Below are 19,324 nucleotides of genomic sequence, written 5' to 3' on the forward strand. Positions count from 1 at the left end.
GTACCTCTGTTATTGCCTTCCCTCTTGGTGCCCTTTTCATCGGCTTTATGGGACTGCTTTTCATAATAGTGACGGGAAGCAAGTGCAGAGAGAACGTCTAGTTCATACTTTCAAATGCCTTCCTTTTCACGTGACCCTGTCTTTGTTTCTTTTAAAAAACCCCACAAAATCCAGCTCTCAAGTAGCAATTAAATAACCCCACCTTGACCTGGGTTGTACTCTGTAATTTTAAATGTTTGCCCCGCCTGGTGAAGGTAAGTGTGGCACTTTGGGCTCCGTAAAGTAAGTGTAATTCTTCCAGTTGACCTTAAGCCTAATGTATGACGTGTTTAAGTCCTCTTTCACAGTTGGTGCTAGTGCTTCCCAGTGTCTTGTGTTCCGTGTACGTTCCAAGTGCCTTTAGGTTTCTGCCCTGGTCTTCTGTTGATCCTGACAAATCACTTCAATTATTCCTATTACTTGGTCTGGCAGAAAAATTTGTATGTCGTGCTGCTAGAGAAGAACTTTTTGGTTTTAGTACTTCAATGAAAGCAGGACAAACTGCAGTAAATTGATCAAAACCCAATAAAACTTTACAAAAATTTGGTATTATTAAGACATTGGAAGGAACAGCCACATTATCGTTTGTTGCTTGTTTTACTGGCTTTCATGAGCAATTTCCCTGAGCAAAGTTCAGGAGCAGACATTATTCGATGGGAAATCGTGCTTTTAAAATATGTGTTGGTCTCGATTCATTCATTAGCCCGGTCACTTCTGAGTCTCGTTTCCGGATGGGAATTAAGACTCACGTAACAGCACATTCCAGAGCTGCCTCGCAGATGGAAACGGTGAATTGTTTACAGCCATTTAAGAGAAAGAGAGTGCAAACTTTTTTGCAGGAGCAAGGTTTTGGCACCAGAATCCTAAACAAATTCACATAAGATGCTCTACTACGTGGCTTTCTTTCAGTAGCTTGTTGGAATTAACTTACGGTTTAGGGGTTTTCTTGTCACATCAGTCGAATTTTTACAGATTGGACTATTTTTGTATGTATTTCTGTACTCTTACTTCACAAGTGTAAGACTTCAGTCAGTGGAAATGCTTATTTCTTGGTTTTGGATATTGTACCTAGGTAAAAAAGAAAGGACTAAGAAATTGACAATGACAGGAGATGGTAAAATCAAGAAAACTTCAAATACTGCGGGTAAGAGAAATGAGAACTTTTACTTTTTACTTGGAAAACACAGGCAGGGGCGTTTCGTCCCTGTACCGCCCACCCCTTCCCAGAACAGGCACCTGAGGCAGCGAGCCCCAGCTTTCCACCCCTCTCACTGGGCTCGCCAACGCAGTAGATTGTCAGATCGGTGAGCGCCCTCCTTGCTCCTCGTGACTCGGCTAATGCAGTGATAATTAGTGCTGTTTGTAGATCTAGAATAGCAAGGAACCAGGGAAAGGAGGTGAGTGTGGGGAAGCAGACCCTTTCACGTAACCGCAGCCATGTGCTTGTTTGGCAGAGCTTTTCCTGTACGTACGTTTTCTGCCCGTTGGTAACGAGGAGCAGGAATTTACGTGATAGGAGGCCTCTGAATGTCTGGCAGAAAAAATTATAGTGTAGTTCATTCTTCTTTTGCAAATCGAGTAGTTTAATCTGTTGAAGGATGCTTTTTTCCCTGCTGTTACCTACCAGCGAAATCTATAGGTGTAGACATTCAGGTCTCAACAGAAGCCGAAATGGAAGTTGGGGAAACGGAGGCATCAGACCCAGAGAATGTTACAGAAGGGGACAGAGTTACAGAGCCTGTGAAGACAGTAGAGGCTCAGTCCAAAGCAGTGACTAATTCTCTTCCAGTACTAGGTAATTCTGATACGATAACGTCATTTTTAAGTTACTTTGCTGGTTGTTATGTGAAGTTTAACACTGTGACAATGTGTTTATTTTTAGAGAAACTTGCACAGGTGCCACAGGTGGCGGTGGCAGACTTGGATGAGTTTCATGAAACTTTGATTGATCAAGGTAAAGTGCAAACTGTCAGGGTTTTTTCTCAATTCTATCCTAAACCTCTCTGCCATTATGAACTGAAGGACGGTTTTGAGGCCGGGAAATTAAGATGGCACAGGATATCAGAAAAGAAAAATCTGTTAAAATGTGTTCACGGACTGAAACATAAACCAGCAGTTCGTCATGATGACTGAAGTGGCTAAAACCACCCAAAATATACATCCTTCAGTGGACATAATATTTTTGTTTAGACCTTTTCAATGTGACATGAGGAACTCTATTTACAGCTCATTAGAGCAAAGGAATTCAGGCTTTGTTTACAAAGCTGCTGTTTACAGCTCCACCACTAAGCCTTTTAATCTCTGCTTTACATTGCCTGCTAGAGCTGGCTGGTTCAACAGATGCTATTTTCCCCATATTTTATAACTGAATAGAATAGACTATTTCAGTTGGAAGGGACCTACAGCGACCATCTAGCCCAACTGCCTGACCACTTCGGGCTGACCACAAGTTAAAGCATGTTGTTGAGGGCGTTGTCCCAATGTCTCTTTAAACCCTGCCAGGCTTGGGGCACCCACCACCTCTCCAGGAAGCCTGTTCCAGGGTTTGACCACCCTCTTGGTAAAGAAATGCTTCCTCATGTCCAGTCTGACCCTCCCCTGGTGCAGCTTTGAGCCATTCCCAGGCATCCTGTCCCTGGATCCCAGGGAGAGGAGCTCAGCACCTCCCTCTCCACGTCCCCTCCTCAGGAAGTTGTAGGGAGCAAAGAGGTCGCCCCTCAGCCTCCTTTTCTCCAAACCAGACAAGCCCAGAGTCCTCAGCTTCTCCTCACAGGACATGCCTTCCACCCTGTCACCAGCTCTGTTGCCCTCCTCTGGACACATTGAAGGCCCTTCACATCCTTCTGAAACGGCGGGGCCCAGAGCTGCACACAGCGCTTGCAGTGAGGCCGCACCAACGCCGAATACAGCGGGATATCATCCCTCCCTCTCCTGACACGGCTGTGCCGTGTTTGATGCCCCCAGGATGCGGTTTGTCCTCTGGGCTGCCAGGGCATGCTGCGGGCTGATGCTGAGCCTGCTGCCCTCCAGCACCCCCAGATCCCTTTCTGCAGGGCTCCCCAGCCCCTCCTCTCCCAGTTTATACTTGTGCCCGGTGTTACGCCCTCCCAGGTGCAGAATCTGGCATTTCAGCTCGTTAAATTTCATCCCGTTAATCACTGCCCAATGCTCCAAACTATCGAGATCCCTCTGCGTGGCCTCCTGTCCCTCAACAGAGTCAGCAGCACCTCCCAGCCTGCTGTCATTGGCAAACTTGCTGATGGTGCGTCCAGCTCCTGCATCCGGATGGTTGATGAATGTGTTGAACAGCCCCGGCCCTAGGACGGAGCCCTGAGGAGCACCGCTGGTGACTGGCTGCCAGCCACATGTAACCCCATTCACTACAACCCTTTGAGCTCTGCCCTTCAGCCAGTTCTTCACCCAGCACACCGTGAATCATCTTGTCCACAAGGATGCTGTGAGGGACAGGATCAAAAGCCTTACTGAAGTCCAGAAAACCTCCATCCACCGCCTTCCCCTCACCCGGGCGGGTGACCTTATCCCAGAAGGGTATCAAATCGGTTAAGCAGGACTTTCCCCATGTGAACCTGTGTTGGCTGTGCCTGGTGATGGTGTTATTCTTTGAATGCCTTTCAGTAGTACCCAGTATCATCTTCTCTGTGACTTTTCCTGGAGCTGAGGTTAGACTCACGGGTCTGTAGTTCCCTGGGCCTTCCCTCGGGCCCTTGTAGACTGGAGTTAACTCTAGCTGGCTTCCAGTCAGCGGGGACCTCCCTGGAGTGCCGCGACCTTTGCTAGGCCATCGAGAGGGGTCCTGCTGTAACGTCCGCCAGCTCCTTCAGAGCTCTGGGGTGAATCCCGTCAGGCGCCATGGACTTGTGAGCGTTCAGCTGACTCAGCTCTGTTCGTAACAGCCTGATTGATAGCAGGCTTTGTTTCAGCCCTGGCGCACGTGTGTGTTAGTTCTCGGTTCCTGCGCCTGTGATAGCGGAGATACGGCACAGCTGTAGTTGCCGAACCTCTCGGAGGTAGATAGAACAGTTTTACAGTAGGGGTGGCTCTCCTTTACCTGCGCTTCCCCATCCTGTGTGATTGCTGTTTCCCTCTTTGCCGCTGTCTGTGTTTATCTGAGCCTCTCGCATATCGCTGTGGACTCTTCCCAGGAAAAAGGAAGAAAAAGATAGTGTGGACACATGCTTCGTCCCAGTGTGCCCACAAGGAAGTCTTGCGGTTGTGATTGTTCAGCTGAGAAGGCCCTAACGTCAGCAAGGTGTTTGCATGTTAATTAAGGGATTTTAATTATTTATTTTTATCCCTACTTAAACCCGTGCTTTCTGGAAGCATTGACATGACGCTGTGTGTGCCTCACCAATGCCGTTGGTCGCTGTGAGTTAAATGAAGGAACATTTCATTTTTCGCAATGGCAGTGGTGATAAAATGTAATTGAAGAAGCTGTTGAAGCTCTGCAGTATTTACAGAACTCTGCTGAACTACTAAACTACCCCTCCCCTTTTCTTTTAGGAGCTACGATAGTGACCTCGAAGAGTGAAGAGTCAACAGAACCAGCTGGCAAGGTCAGTCTGAAGGTGCTTGGTTCTGTGCAGGCTGGAGGTACGCACTTGGCGCCGTTTCCAGTCGGTGAGCTGGCTGAAAGCGGCCAGTTTAAATCCTCTGCCTCTTTATTCCCTGTGAGAAATCACGAATAGTTCCGTTTCTCCTGCCTGTTTGTGATTTGACAGACAGCGGCCATTTCACGCTTCGGCTTTTTACGTTTTCCTCCGAGTTTTAGTCACACCAGAACTTCTTTGTGCTCTGATCATCTGTGCTGCCCCACTGGGCGTTTCTTCTCTTTAGATGCAGTGCTTGCACCTGCAGTCCTGCAGTTCCTGATGTGCGGGCATGGCGTGGTGTGAATTATTTAAGTGACATAATTATAGGGGGCTTTGGTTAGGCTTGAATCTCTGATGAGGTCGCGTCAGGCAACCTAAGGTTTGTGCCGAATTAGGTTTGGTGTAGGTACATCTATAGTTAAGCAGGAATTAAGGTGACTACGTGACATAATTAGAGAAAAGGGTTAAAATTATTTAATATGTTTTGCTACTAAATCCTAAAATGGCTTCAGCGATCTTCGCTTTTGACATTGTAATTGCAAGTGTTCTAACTTGAGCGAGAGCTTCGTTCAGTGTAATGGGGGTTTTACGTAGCAAAAACGAGCGCTCCCTTCAGCAAAAGAGCGGTTTTGCGTTAGAGCGGAAGAAATATCAGTAACGTTTCCTTTCATTTGATTACAGGAACTCGACGATACGTGCGTGGTTCTTATTTCAAACTTGCCTGAGAAAGGGTATTCTGTTGAGGAGGTTTCCAACCTAGCAAAGCCCTTCGGAGGACTGAGGGATGTGCTAATTTTATCATCCCATAAAAAGGTATCGTAGCTGGTATTCAGCAGTGCTTCTACCTAGAGAAGCAGCGAGTGTGTTTTTAACAGATACAAATGTGATAAGGTAGCGTGGCGAGTGTTGGTGTGAGAGGCTTTTGATAAATTGCAATTATTAGAAACGTTTTTGTTTCTTTTAAAAGGCATATCTTGAAATAAATCGAAAATCTGCAGATTCCATGGTTAAATTTTACACCTGCTTTCCCATGTCGCTGGACGGAAATCAGCTCTGCATCAACATGGTGCCTCAGTATAAAACCGTAAAAGATGAAGTAAGTAATAAAATATGTTGGAATTCTGGGACACGCGATAACATTTCACAGAATCCCAGGCTGGGAGGGAGCTCAGGGATCATCTAGTCCAACCTTTCTGGGAAGAGCCCAGCCTAGACAAGATGGCCCAGCACCCTGTCCAGGCGACTCTTGAAGGTGCCCAACGTGGCCGAGCCAACCCCTTCCCTGGGGAGATTATTCCAACGGTGACTGTCCTCACTGTGAAAAGTGTCCCTCTGGTGTCCAATCGGAATCTCCCCAAGAGCAACTTGTGTCCATCCCCCTTGCCCTCTCCATGGGACTCCGTGTAAAAAGGGAGGCTCCATCTTCTTTGTAGCTGCCCCTTAAGTACTGGTACACCGTGATGAGATCCCCTCTGAGCCTCCTTTTCTCAAGGCTGAACAAACCCAGCTCTCCCAGCCTGTCCTCGTATGGCAGCTGCCCAGTCCTCTGATCATCCTGGTGGCCCTTCTCTGGGCCCCTTCCAGCCTGGCCACATCCTTTGTGTATAGAGGGGACCAGAACTGTACACAGCGCTCCAGGTGTGAATTTCAGGACAGAGCGGGATTTGGTGTTTAAGCTGACGTTTATACGCTGCCTGTTCTGCACGTTCTGGTGGTGTGTCCTGTCGAGGACCGGTTCTGTTCTTCTGGTAGGAGAATAACGCAGGTGACAGCAGAGCTGCTGCTGTTGATTTTATTAATAAAGCAGAAACTAAGAAGTAGCTGCGAGTCAGTGACTGCCACGTGGCTGCTGCTAGCGAAGTTGTATTTTACAGTTCAAATTTTATAGTGTATTTTTTTCTCTTTTTTTTTTTTTAAAAGGAAGCAATATTTACTGCCATAATTAAAGATTCTGACCCTAAGGTAAGTTGCTGGCAATCTAACTTTTCCTCCACATGCTATCAAAAGACACTACTTTAAGCTGGAATTAGCATCCTTCATACTGAAATATTGGCTAATTGAGTTGTTATCCATGCTTTCTCTTGAATTAAATGTTTATATATGTTTTTGTGGGCGAATGAGTGGGCAATAGGATGAGTAGATGTTCACTTGGGTGAGCTCCGTGATGCATGAAGTGCAAGGAATTAAACCTTTTGTCGAGTCCTTCGAGACCTTCTCCTTCTGTTACGTTTTCTGGTGTTCTGACCGCAAGCTGCTGACCGCTATAGCTTGGGGAACACGCAGCGTTTGCCCGTTCGTAACGCCACCCGCCTTCCCAGAGTGGTTTGTAGCCAGGTATTTTGGTTTAACTATCGAACACCTCCGTGCGGTGTTCAGCGCAGCGCGGCTCCCTTGCTGCCCCTCCTGTTCCTTCGCCGCACGCAGTGCAAGCTGGCCATTGACGTACAGGGGGGTTTTATGCAGTTGCAGGTAGGCAGAGGATAAGGAAGTCACAGCTTTAATGTCTCTGTGAAACACATTTTCAAGCTATTCTTGATAGAGGGTCAGTCCGTGGGTCTGGATGTATCTCTGGGCTTAAACAGTTGGCAGAGGAACTTCACAGGAGTGACTTCCAGAACAGCAGTGTCAGAATTTCTTCAGAATTTTTTTGTCAGAAATCAGTATTTCTTTAAAAAGCATATTGCAAAGAGCCCTGCCAACAGCAAATGACTTTCCAAGAAACCCCAAGAGACTTGGCTGTTCAGTTGCAAATGTGGCTGGGGGATGTCTGCTTTCTCCTTATGATTGTTGTTTGGTGCTAACGGACTCGCCGGAGTACTTCGTGCCAGCACCCTGCTGCCCTGTCCTGCTTACGCTTCTGCTCTGCTTGTGGTGGGGTGTTTATCTTCTCTTCTGCTGAAGTCATGAATAATGGAAGAAAATCCCCTGGAGAGGGGCCGGGGGGAGCCTCTTCCGTGTTGGGAGTGAGTGTTGTGGTTCTAAAAGACACAGCTTTCAAGTATTTAAAGATGGGACTTGTTTCAGATTCCAGAAGTCTACTCGGACCTTTGGGCTTTGTGTCCCAGGGCCCCTCCCTTGATACTGCACAAAGTATCGGTGCCAGGGCTCAGCCCCTGGTTCCGCCGGCGCTGTGGGGCTGATGGTGGCTTTCTGTTTGCCGCCAGCCCCCTCGTGCCTTCCCGCTCAGGAGAGGCTTACTGGTCTCCTTGGTAGCCTGCCCCTGTGGCGGTGGTGGTAACTCCGTCTGAAAATTGAGAAACACAAGAAATTATATTTGTCCAAGGGTCTTTATTGCAGACTGATCAAATGAACCAAACTCTGACTTAAAAACCAGGGTTGGAGTCTTTCGCGTAGGTTTCTGTGCCTTGAGCAATTTATAATCTGAGGAGATGGTGTCTGCTTTTCAAAATACCAAGTTTTATTTAAACTTCAGCTGTATATTTTAACTAGTAAAAGTCTATTTAAGAACACTGCAAAAAACTTAATTATTTTAAATTTTTAATATTTTTTTTTTTAATTTTAAAAACACTCAACTTGATCCTTTTAAGTTCGTTATTCCCTACTGGGAAGTGTAGCTGGTTCTTCTGAAGTACTGAGTAGAAAACTGGAGAATCTGGTGTGAATCTGAAAATGAGAACGCTGGATGTGTGTGCATGCCATTTTTCGGTGAGATCTGAGTGATACGGGAGCTTTCTGTGGGGCTTCTGTAACCTCCTTCAGTAGTTGCTGACAAAATGTGTCACCAAGTTAAAGCAAGGTTTGTCATCGCTTTCTTCAGGCAAATACTGAAACGATACAGAACCAGTTTGTGCATCTTGGGAACTTGCCAGGCGATGGATACAGAGAACTTGAAGTAGTTTGTGTGGGGCTTCGATTTGGAAAAGTAGATCATTATGTTGTACTGAAGAATAAAAACAAGGTAAATATTCTTCTTCTGTGGTGCAAAGTACCACATTAGGGGGGAAAAAATGTTTAAAAAGGTGTTTTTTTCACACCCCAGTACCAAGAGCATGTTGGTAAGGAGAGATCAAAGTTCCTGATGCTTTCCTACTCATCCTGAAAAAGAAAGTAGTTAATCTTGTTAGTTTGGGATGGGGGGGGAAGGAAAAATCAAACTGAACCGAACTTTCAGCTGTTACCTGAACAGCACAGGAACAGTTTGGAAAGCACTGAAAGTAAAGCTTCCCGAGTGGCTGGAAAAATGACCAACCGTTGGTGCTTGATACCAATTGGTGGTTGAATTATCAACCTTCGAGGTGTCACTGGATGGAAAATAAATTTCCATCTTGTAGGAAACGTGGGGAAAAATTCATTTTGATAGAAGTGAAAATGCTGAAATGACTCTTTGTTTTGGGACAATTCAAATGTAGTGACTTGATTTTCCTTTTTTTTTTCATTTTGATATTTAAATTTTTAATGTTGCTGGTCTTGCACATTGGATTTTTATGAACTAGATTTAAGTCTGTTTTATATTTCAACGATTAAAATGCGGTTGTCCTCCTGTTATTATGGTCTATTTTAAGTGTCTGACAATTAATAGACCATAAAAGGGGTGAAGATGCTTTTAAGAAGGAGCTAGTATTTCTCTGTAGCCAGAAGGTTGGAGACAAGCGGGTGGGGAAGCTCCAGGCTCCGCTGCTGGGTGATGTGGTTCTTTGGAACAAAATAAACAGGAGAGGCTTCTTCCTTCGGCCTCTCAGAAAGAGGAGTCCGCCATTCTCCATATGCAAGAACACAGGTTTAAGAGAAGAAGGTGCTTATAGCTAATTCAAAATGAAGAAGTCGAAACCCTCCAGGAATACTAGGGAGCCCATGCTATATCAGCTCGAATTTATTCAGCGTGTTCTGCAATACAGAAAAAAGATGAAGTAACGGTTTTGTGAAGCTTGTGCTTGTTTTTTCTTCCAGGCAATTCTGCAGCTGGATAGTCCCAAGTCAGCCAGGTCCATGTACAGCTTCCTCAAGCAATACCCGTATACCATGGGCGAGCACACCTTGACCTGTACGTTGTCACCCAACGGAGAGCCCGCTGAGGTAGGACTTCTCCTTTTCCATAATCCATCGTTGCCGTGCAATAGAAGAGCCGTCCCACGGAGAGCAGCTAACGGCGCCAGTGTCGGTGCTTCCTTCGCTGTTGGCTGGGGCTGTGGCTGAGAGGGGAAACCGTGGGGCAGCTGGGTACTGGCTCAGCTGGTCTGCGCTCTGGGATGTGGCACAGCCCTGAAAGTATGTGGTGCTGTTTGTCTGCCTTCTGTATCGGTCTCTGTTTTACAAACATGTATAGACTCTCTTTCATCTCCACCAATGAAGGCATTTTGTGCTGGAAGATGAGGAGAAAAAGGAAGAAAGGAGGAAAGCAACTATTCGGTACTGGTTAGAAAAGGATTGATAACTGAAATTACTAGAGGGGATTTTCCTGATCTGCTTTGGTTCACCTTTAGCAGCTCATCTGCTGTAGTCCTCTCGACTCCAGACTCGGTTGCTCTGTCAGCGCTGGTCTGTGCGCCCACAGCCGCTTCCATCTTCTCTCTCACCAGTGAAATCGCTCGCAGTATCGGGCAGCTCCCGGTTTACTTGTGGCGCTTTGCTGAAGGAGCAGCAAGCTGCAGGAGCCGAGCGCCAGAGGAAGGAGCTCGGCGCGTGTTGCATTGGATAGACGAGGAGCTTTAAGCAAGCAATGCAAACACTAGCCGCGTGGTAATAGTGCTCTGGCTTCCAAAGATGAGAACGTAAATCCAGATGTGGTCCCAAGATGGAGACCAAACTATGCGTGGGGTTTTTTGGTTTGCTTTGGTGGGGGTTTTTATTTTTTGTTCTGGGTATTTTTATTTTAGGTGATTATCCTTGTAAATCCTTTCTCGGAGCTCTCGTTCCCTGTGTGCTGCTGTTCCTTTCCAGTGGCGTGACTTTGGGATACTGATCAAACAAGAGGATGTACCTGGAGGGGCAGGGCATCTTAGTGTTTTTCCCCCCTTTTATTCATCATGGGAAAGTTTAACTTCAGGACCCTGGTCACAACAAGGACCATTACTTCAGAGGGGAGAAGAAAAAGTCACGCAGACATGTACTTCTGCTTTCCGTGCTGACAAAGCCGTCGGTATTATTCACACTGAGCATCACAATGCATTTCCACTTTCTTTTAAAGAACAGGTTGAGCGCTGCTCGTTGGCTTGTGTCACAGCTTGCTCTACTGTCGATTTCTTCTGCTTTATCGAAAAGCGGCCGTATTTATGAAGCCTGTAGGGTAGCCGTATGGTGTTCAGGATCCCCGTTTTTAAACATCTACCTCAGTAGAGGTTTGAGGTGTACAATTCTGGTGGGGGGTCTCCTGCAGCAGTCGAGTTGCATCTGTGGCAGTTCAGGACATACAGCGACCAGGTGTGATCTGGTGTTTTTCGAGCAGGTTCATGGTGCCCCTCTCCAAGTGAGTCGGCAGGTACTGTGCACGCGCAGAGCCCAGCCTGTGTAAAATCAGTCAGTTTTTCACCTTTTTGCAAGCGTGACCCTCGGGAATGTCGGCGGAGGTTCGGTGATCAGCCTGCCTTCCCAGCTCTCGTTCCGGGCCTTCGTCGTGGCTGGACGGGCGTGGGTGGTTCGTTAGGAGCGACCCTCCCATTAAGGTTTCTACTAGCCTAGAGTCAACATAAGAACACGGACAATGCTTTTGAGTTACATATTTGATTCAGAGATCTGGGTTAACTTCCCTTATGAACGCTGCACCTCTACCAGCTGAGCGTGGTGGGGCGGCGTGGGGCCAGGAGAGCTGGTGTGCGCCCCTCGGGACCCCCGATGCAGGCTGGGGACCCACTGCAGGGGCCGTGCTGATGGCTAAAATCCGGTGAGCGCGGGTGCGTGGTGGGCTCCTCTCAATTCTGCGAGGTGCAAGAGCCTGCATTAGGCCTTCCCGGAGTTCTTTTTTCTCTCCTTCCCGGCTGCAGGGACGAGTCTCCCCATTGCTGACTCTCCGTGTGTAGGACAAAACGTGCTCTTTGTCCGAGCCACTTTGTATTTCAGTTGCAGGTCGTTTTAATGAACATTAATAATTGTGTTTGATGTCATTTAAGAGTAATATCTGTTATTGGCGTAACTTTGTAGCTGAAGGAAATAACCAAATCTTCAGGCTTAGGAGCTTTTTCTCGGCTCTAGAAAATGTAAGTAATAAGGTCCCTCGGCACTGAAAAATAACCGAAATATCATTCATGAGGGCGCTCACGCTAAGGAATGTCTGTCAAGGGTGCGCTGCGGGAACACTTTGTGATTCTAATCTGCTTTTTATAGCCGTTCCCTATACGTCCTGTAGCGACATAATAACGTGCCTTTGTCACTATAAATGTTTCACCAGAGCAGAGTTCAGTGCCGACAAAGAGTGGCATTCACGCTCTGCTTTCAAAATAATATTTCTCTCCAGCTGCACGCTTTGGGTGATACAGAGTGCTTGTCTGAGTTCGGGGTTGGCCGGCCAGATAGCAGTGTCTGATGCCAGTGGCGTAGTAACAGCAGTAATGCAAGTCCTCCCTTAATCACGTTTTAGTTTTGTTTCTGTAATCTTTGCTGCCGATGTCTGAATTTTATACTGCTGAAATAAGAAGAACCTGGGGAGCCCCGGTAACGGCGAAGGAGGGTGTGCAGCTGCAATAGGGGAGGGTGGGGCGCGGCTCCGGTCCTGGCCACGGGACTGACGCGGCTTTGCACAAACGTTAGATACAGATTTATATCTGTACTTCGGAGATACGCTTCCAAGCTTTGTTTGTCTGTATCTGAGGTGGAGAGAAAAAGGCCTGGTCGCACTGCTCAGAGGGAAGAGCGAGTTTTTCCACCTGTTGTTCTTCAGGGCATTTCGAGTCCGTTACCTCTTGCCCAACTCCCCGGTTACGTCTGGGTTATACGCCCAGGTACCGTAGGAACATCAAGCTTGCAGCTCCATTTGCCCTAAGCTATTTTCTCTGAATGAAAGAAGCCTTTCAGTCAGCAGCTAGTCTGCAGGAAAAACAAAGTCACTTTTAATTCATTATAACATGTTCAAATTAGTTTTGGCATTTATCTCTGGAATAAATGTTTTTAGAAAGGGAAGACTGAAGGCTTGGGAATTACGTGCCTAAATAAAAGATGAAAGTGGACTCCACGTGCACTGAATTTGTCTGATGTTCTTTCTAATGGTGATAGTCTTCAAAGAGAGAGGGAGATTTCAATGCTGAGTTTTTAAGGTGTTCCTGATTGCTTGGACCTACGCTCTGTGATGGCTGCAGAGCTTGCATGGCTTGTGGCTGGCTTTCTTTTCAGAAGACATCGTTTTGTTTTACGCTTCTTGTACCTAACAGGAAGCAGAAATGTGTAGTCATCCTAGAAGAAATCAGTGCTACATTAGGAGGTTTTAAGGAATAGAAACTGGCCGTGGGTTTTCTGTAGATAATGGCTTGATCTGGAATATCATTTGTCTTTAGAAAGGTGTGCCGCTGTTTTCCGTGTAATACTTACCTACCTGCATTCACCCGGGGCTCTGCAGCCGTTAGCAGCCTCGCCAGGACAGGAAGGAAGGTGCTGTCGGGGAAAAGATGCGTTTAACATCCCTCTCCCCCAAATACATCGCAGACTACAAGCTAATTCTGCTCAAAAACACGGCAGCCCTGAAGGCGAGGCGAACAAGACAGGGCTGTGCCACGTGTCCTGCCCAGCGAGCTTCTAGTAAAGTCTCTTACGCTGCTTGCGCTTTTATTTGTCATCTTAGGAAATACGTGTTCTGGGGGGAACAGTTTTAGAACAACTTGCTGTCGTTTGGTCTTTCAGGTGATACGTGCCTAAATTTGGGGTTGTGGTGTTATTCTTTAGCTGGGTTACGCAAATTCTGCACTGGTGCTTCTGAAGGTCGCAGATACTGAACCCCGGGTTTTGCCTTTCAGGCTGAAGCTGTGAAAAAAGAAGTGAAGAAAGAGGAACTAAGCAAAGGAAGGTATGCCTTTCGAGTATTTAAGGGTGGTTTTAGTTTATCTGTGGTGTTCAGGGAATGCATATCCAAGGCTGAGCAGATTGCTGAGCCGCCTCTCTGGGTAAGCCTGAGGGAAAGGCCCGCTGCGAGATCCATCAGCTCTTGCCTGCCGTTACCTCTTCCAAGCTGTGCGTGTTCCGCCTGGGCAGGACGGGCAGCGTACGGCCGTGGAGCTGTATGCGTGTGGCTTCCCTGGGCTCCGGGGCTTTCAAAGAACACGGACAAACGGGGTGAAATCCTGTTTGCTCTGGAGTTCGTTCAGTTGTTTTACTAATTACGGCCAGGATTTTACCACAGGTCCTGGAAAGTATGTTTGGAAATACATGTTGGTAAGACAATTCTTGGTTGTTTTTAACCGTGAAGTGATTGCTTTATTTTGTCCTGCAGCGCTTTCCTCTGTCAGAGCACCTGGCTCTATTGTTTCTGTTTCCAAATGCTAAAAATAAACTGAAACTTCCTTGTTTAACTTATTAACATTAACTTCATGCTGTGATACAGGTCCCTGAATTGATTTAAAAAAAAACAACCAAAAGTTTAGATGCTCTATTAACATCGGAACCTAGAAATGGGAAATGGTGGTTTTGGTATGTTGCATTTAAAATTGTTTTACGGATGTTGCTTGTAAAATGTCTAATTGTGGAGGAACTGTTGGTTTTAGAGTCTTGATTATGCTTTTTTTTTTAAATAAATGGATAAATTATGATAAGGGTTTTTGTTAGCAAATATGACTTAAAACACCTTCTGTGACTCAAATTTATATTTCTGGATAAGTTTTACCATTGAAAAAAACCCCAACCCCAAACCAAAGCTGTGTAATAATGCTCCTAAACGTCAAGTAATGCCACTTCACTGTCATGAACTGGTAACTCTATTTGCAAAACCTGTTTCACTCAGAAGTAAAGGTAGGCGCTCCTTATCTAATGAAACTTCTACTCAGGCCCTGGTTTAGTTTCTGAAGTGCCTCCGAGTCGCGCGCGGGCAGACGCGCAGGCTGCCTGTCTGACTGCAGAGCGGGGGGCTTTAGCTAGCGGAGGTAATAACCAAAACCTCCCAGTGTCCTGCTGCGGCTGGTGAACGGGTGGGGAAAGATGCTCTCCCCTGCAAGTAGCACTAAGCACCTTCTCCTTGTCCGAGGCAACTCTTTCCTCCGTGTAAGCGTCTGTGACCTGACCAGTTACTCTTTCGAGTGATGTTTTAGAAGAAGCAGAAGAAATATCCTAAATATTGCTATCTATGGGGAGACCCTGTCACGTGTTTCTGGGGAGGGGAGGAGGGGTGGAAGGGGCCACCCTCTCGGTTGCCCGGGATGATGAGGTGATCCTGAAAAAGCTCTGGAGTGGTTCTGGGAGCTCCGGAGCTCGTCCAACGCGAGTAGGTAGTTATCTAACCTCGCGGCTGGGGTGACCGACGTGCTGCCGTGAGTGCCTCTGCTCCTTTCTCTGCATTTTGCTGGGATTTGTTTTCTTCAGCTAAAATAGCTAAAACTTTTCTTGGCCAGGTTAAGAATCAAGGACTGTCCTGCTGTTCCTTTTAACCCTGAGCTGACGTGTAGGGGGCAGGTCGTGTCTCTGTTGTGACACAGCCTCTGCGCTGGCGTCTCTAGGACCGAACTCTCCAAGCCTTGCTCTGGCCACTTCGGGCAGCAGTGGCTGCGTACGGCAGCCGATGCCGGGCCGTGCTGTGCAGAGACTGAGCCCCAGCTGTTTTTGGTTTCAACCTCTGTGCTAACCTCTGTGCAGGAGATGTCTTGCAGGTCTACACGCTGCTATTTCCCAATGCCTAACCGTCTTTTCAGTGTTACTTCAGGCACCTTGATGCTTCATCAGGCTCACTCATCTTTGTCCCTGCTCATTACTGCCTCTGCAGAGCTCTCCTTCCCGCTTGGTGGTCCAGTTTGAATCTCTCAATGTATTTTGGAGACCACTGGGGCTTTGTGGGAGGCACGGGGTGGGTATTGGCATGAAGGTGTTGAGGATTCAGAGGCCAACATTTGAATTGCGTAGAGGATAACACACGTGCTGCTCGCTGTAAGCTGGGTAGTTAGTGTGTGGTTCCAGCGTCCCCTGACACTTTTCCATTCCCTGCAAAAACCGTATAAGCAGAGGCCGTGGGGTATGGTTTAGCAGGGCGTTAGAGCCTGTGTTTAATCAGGCTTTCTATGCATCCGTGACAGCCCTGGGCTTTCAGCGCTGCGCATCTGGGCTTTCTGCCCTGACTTGGCCAGGAAATGTTTTGCTGCACAGACACGCGAGACGTAAATCTCAGTGGTCTGTAGGATGCTCAGATGGAAAACTAACTGAAATCGTGTTTGCTTTTGGAACACAAACAATGTTTAATCGATGTCAAAATATCTTTTGGGTTGCGACTGAGTAAACTGATACTGTGGCATAAAAAGCAGATCAGCCCTGCCTGCTTAGCCACGCAGCGCCTCGTGAGGCACGCTTCCCCCGAAACATTCGCGGGTAACAAGCTTGAATTGATTCCAGGTCAAAGCAGCCCGTTAGAGACGAGCTTCTCTTTCGTAAGACCTCAGTAACTCTGAGTCGAGCCGCTTGGGCTCTGAAGGAGATGCCCGGCGCCCTGTGGGGCACGGGGAGGAGCGCGCACGCTCCATCGCTCCCGCGAGCGCTGCCGTCCTGCCGCTTCGCCGGGGAGGAGCGCCCCGCGCAGGCGTCCCTCTGATGCCTAGTCACGATGTATTACATCTGTGCCAATTCTGAATTGGTCCTGTGACAGGTTTTTTTGAAGCAGAATTCATGTCCCTTCTTCCGTCTCCTCTCGCATTCTGTAGCGGCAGAGGACAGTGCCCCCGGGTCCGGAGGAAACCTGAGAGATCGGTGTTCTGTTGTGCTTGCATGGCACAGATGTTAACTGAGTTTGCCTGTTCTTAGCTTTCTGTCGACTCCATGTATTGTGTCTTCGTCTCGTTAACCCTCGCATCTGGCCTCTTCAAGACTTAACATTTCCTTCAGCGCTGAGTTCCATTCGAACTAGCCTTCCATTTTCTTGCTCATGCCATGCCGGGAGTACTACCAAAACGGCAGACGTCTCTACCCTGTTTTATTGTCATGAGGGTTTGTAGAAACGTGCACCCTTTATTCACGTGTGTAGGTTCTGGGAAACCACAGCGCAGGCTGCTCCATCGTGCATAACCACTGATTAATTGTGTGTTTGCTGCTTTTGTGTTTGTTCCGACACTTAGCGAGATTCCCAGCGTTGGTATTTCGGCACCTTCCCATCTAGAGAGGCCCGAGGTGCTGGGATGCTCGTTTGCTCGAGCTTTGTGGGAAAGGGGCACAGACGCCTCAGATTTCAGTGTCTCCCAAGATCATCTATGGAGGATTCTTTCCTTCAGAGAAGAATAACACAGTTTCTCTAACTGAAGTTCTCTGAAAAGTGCTGTCCTCTGCATTGTCATCTTGGGCTTTATTATCCTGGGAGCTGTCAGTGGGATTATACAGTGAGAGCAGAGCCTGGCCAAAAGGAGCCTCTGTGCACGCACTGTGTTCCCCGCTATTTTGCCAGGTCAATGCAGTTTAAAAATCAAAGCGACCCCTCCCTCCCCCCCAAACCTGAACCAAACACAATTAACAAACTTCAGACTCCTGGCTACTGGAAGAGTTTCTAGGTTGGTGACCGCAGGGTCTGCTGTCTTCAAATGTAACAAAAAAACCCTGTGGTACTTCCTTTATACGGGGAGACTGAAGTTTTATTTCTGCTGTGTATGTGCTTTCACACTCTGCCTTGCATCAGGGGACCTAAATTTTAGGAGCCCGTGCCAGCGCAGAGGTCACCGGGCACATCGGTAGTGAGTGAGCCCTTGAGCGGTCTGCCTACAAGTAATGCAATTCAAAGCGTGAGACGCTTGCCGTACTGAGGTGGATTAAACAGAAGCATAAAACTAATCAGCTATTCGCCTCAATATTTTTTTAGCCATTTTAACACTGATAGGGTAGATTTCCAAATGCTAAGCACTAATGCATCAGGAAATCCCCCACCATTGGCGTCAAGAGGTTACTGGTAACTGTAGAATTCTCAACATAGTTTGATTTCTTCTGTTTTTTTTAAATGCATTTAGCTCTGGCTTGAAAAAATATCCAGAGGGATCAGGAGTGGTGCAAACAGCAGCTGCTAATCCTCCAGTAGAGCCTAGTGTGGCAAAGAAAGGACCCATTTCCATCTCTAATGTCAAAGACGAGATGTCAGCAGTACAGATAGAGCTCTCTGAGTCCCATCTTGAAAGAGCAGTAAGGGAGTCTGCTCCGAGACTGGCAGAAACATCTGTGGAGAAAGTGGGCGCTGGAGTCGAAGCTACTGTGGCATCTATCAAACCCGCTGCTGCTGAATCATCTGAAGCGAAGTCAGAAGAGATGCTGCCACTGCCTTCCAGCGTGGAGAAAGAAGAGGCAGTTAAAGATCATACGGAGCCAGAGGTGTTTCAATCTGCTGTTGTATCTGCGTCGGAGAAGGAGATGAAAGATGAAAAGTCGTCCGCTCCTGCCACTGCACGACCAGAAGAATTGTCCAAGGCGGGCAAGGCTGAAGACGTGCCCGCAGGTTGCGCCGTGAGGCCGGCGGCAGGGTGTACGCCGCGGGCTGGCCCTGAAGCGGTGCCCCCCGCTTCTGGTGCGGCCCCAGTGGAGGTGGTGTCGTCCCTTGTCACACAAACAGCCAACAAGTCGGGTGCTCCTGAAAGAAATACTGTTTCCGATACTGTGAAAAGTGAACATAAAACGTTTCTAACTCTGATAACAGAGAAGCAGCCCGTGCTTAAAACTGGGGCGGCCGTGGAGAAGAAACTGGGTGTAGCTGGAGCAGCCACAGAAACGAAACCAGAAGAGCCTGTGCTCAAAGTTGGAAGAGCTGCGGAGGAGAGCCCTGAAAAGCCTTTGGTCAAGACAGGGGCAGGGACAGAGAAGAAACTTGAAAAATCTGTGACCAAGGTTGGGGCTGCTACGGAAAACGCTGCAAATGCTGCCAGTGAGAACAACAAGGGAAGTTTAATCAAAGCCCATGAAAGTAAAGGAACGGGACCAGCAAAAACTGATGAAACCCGCAAAGCCGTTACGTTAAACTCCTCTCTACCTGTCAAGGAACCTTCCTCTGTTGATAAAACGATTTTAAAGGCAGTGGTGTCTCTTCTGGATATATCAAAGTCAAGGGTTCCAGTATGGAGAAATGAGCCTTCCCTCTGCAAAGGAGGGGAGCAGAAAGCTCCCTCGAAGCCCGAGACCCGAGACCAAGCAGCAGCGGAGAAGAAAATCGCGTCGAAAGAAGAGGGTCATCCACGACCTGACAGCAGCCGATCAAGCCTGGGAGATGGCAGCGGCAAATGTAAAGTGAGCAGAAGTTCTGTTGTTGATGGAAAGGGAGGCAATGGGAGGAATTCATCTCAGCAAGAGAAGGACTCACGAGTGGAATCTAGGGCTAGTTCAAAACAGTCTCAAGAGGGAGAGAGTAGATCATCCAGCATGAAGAAAGACAACAGCAGCAATAAGGTGAGGAGGGCAGGAAGGCCGGTTCAGTGTGCCTGATCAGTAACTAACTCCATGCTTCTCTCAGATGTTGAGTATGGGACAATGAGGTTATGTTCCCCTTCCCTTTTCCATAAATCACTCAGCTGGTTTGGGCCAACAGACAAGTTGGAATAGCGAGATGGCGGGCAACCAGTTGCTTTTAGATGCAGCGTGTG

The 19,324-nt window shown here is 47.6% G+C and overlaps 1 protein-coding gene across 4 annotated transcripts in view; it reads left to right on the forward strand.

The window, feature by feature from the left end:
* The window catches only part of ZNF638 (zinc finger protein 638), a 43,713-nt gene that overhangs the window by 15,570 nt on the left and 8,819 nt on the right, over nt 1-19,324 (forward strand). For 3 of the 4 annotated variants that reach the window (XM_064448794.1, XM_064448795.1, XM_064448796.1), the window contains exons 10-20: nt 1,112-1,183; nt 1,667-1,834; nt 1,922-1,993; nt 4,561-4,613; nt 5,331-5,462; nt 5,617-5,745; nt 6,570-6,611; nt 8,428-8,568; nt 9,558-9,683; nt 13,547-13,596; nt 17,711-19,130. In XM_064448794.1, the coding sequence (XP_064304864.1) occupies nt 1,112-1,183; nt 1,667-1,834; nt 1,922-1,993; nt 4,561-4,613; nt 5,331-5,462; nt 5,617-5,745; nt 6,570-6,611; nt 8,428-8,568; nt 9,558-9,683; nt 13,547-13,596; nt 17,711-19,130 (2,405 nt within the window). The remainder of the gene's footprint in view (nt 1-1,111; nt 1,184-1,666; nt 1,835-1,921; nt 1,994-4,560; nt 4,614-5,330; nt 5,463-5,616; nt 5,746-6,569; nt 6,612-8,427; nt 8,569-9,557; nt 9,684-13,546; nt 13,597-17,710; nt 19,131-19,324) is intronic. The other variant, XM_064448797.1, reaches the window with a different exon arrangement.

Source organism: Phalacrocorax carbo, chromosome 4 (assembly GCF_963921805.1).
Source record: "Phalacrocorax carbo chromosome 4, bPhaCar2.1, whole genome shotgun sequence".
NCBI classification, from domain to species: domain Eukaryota; kingdom Metazoa; phylum Chordata; class Aves; order Suliformes; family Phalacrocoracidae; genus Phalacrocorax; species Phalacrocorax carbo.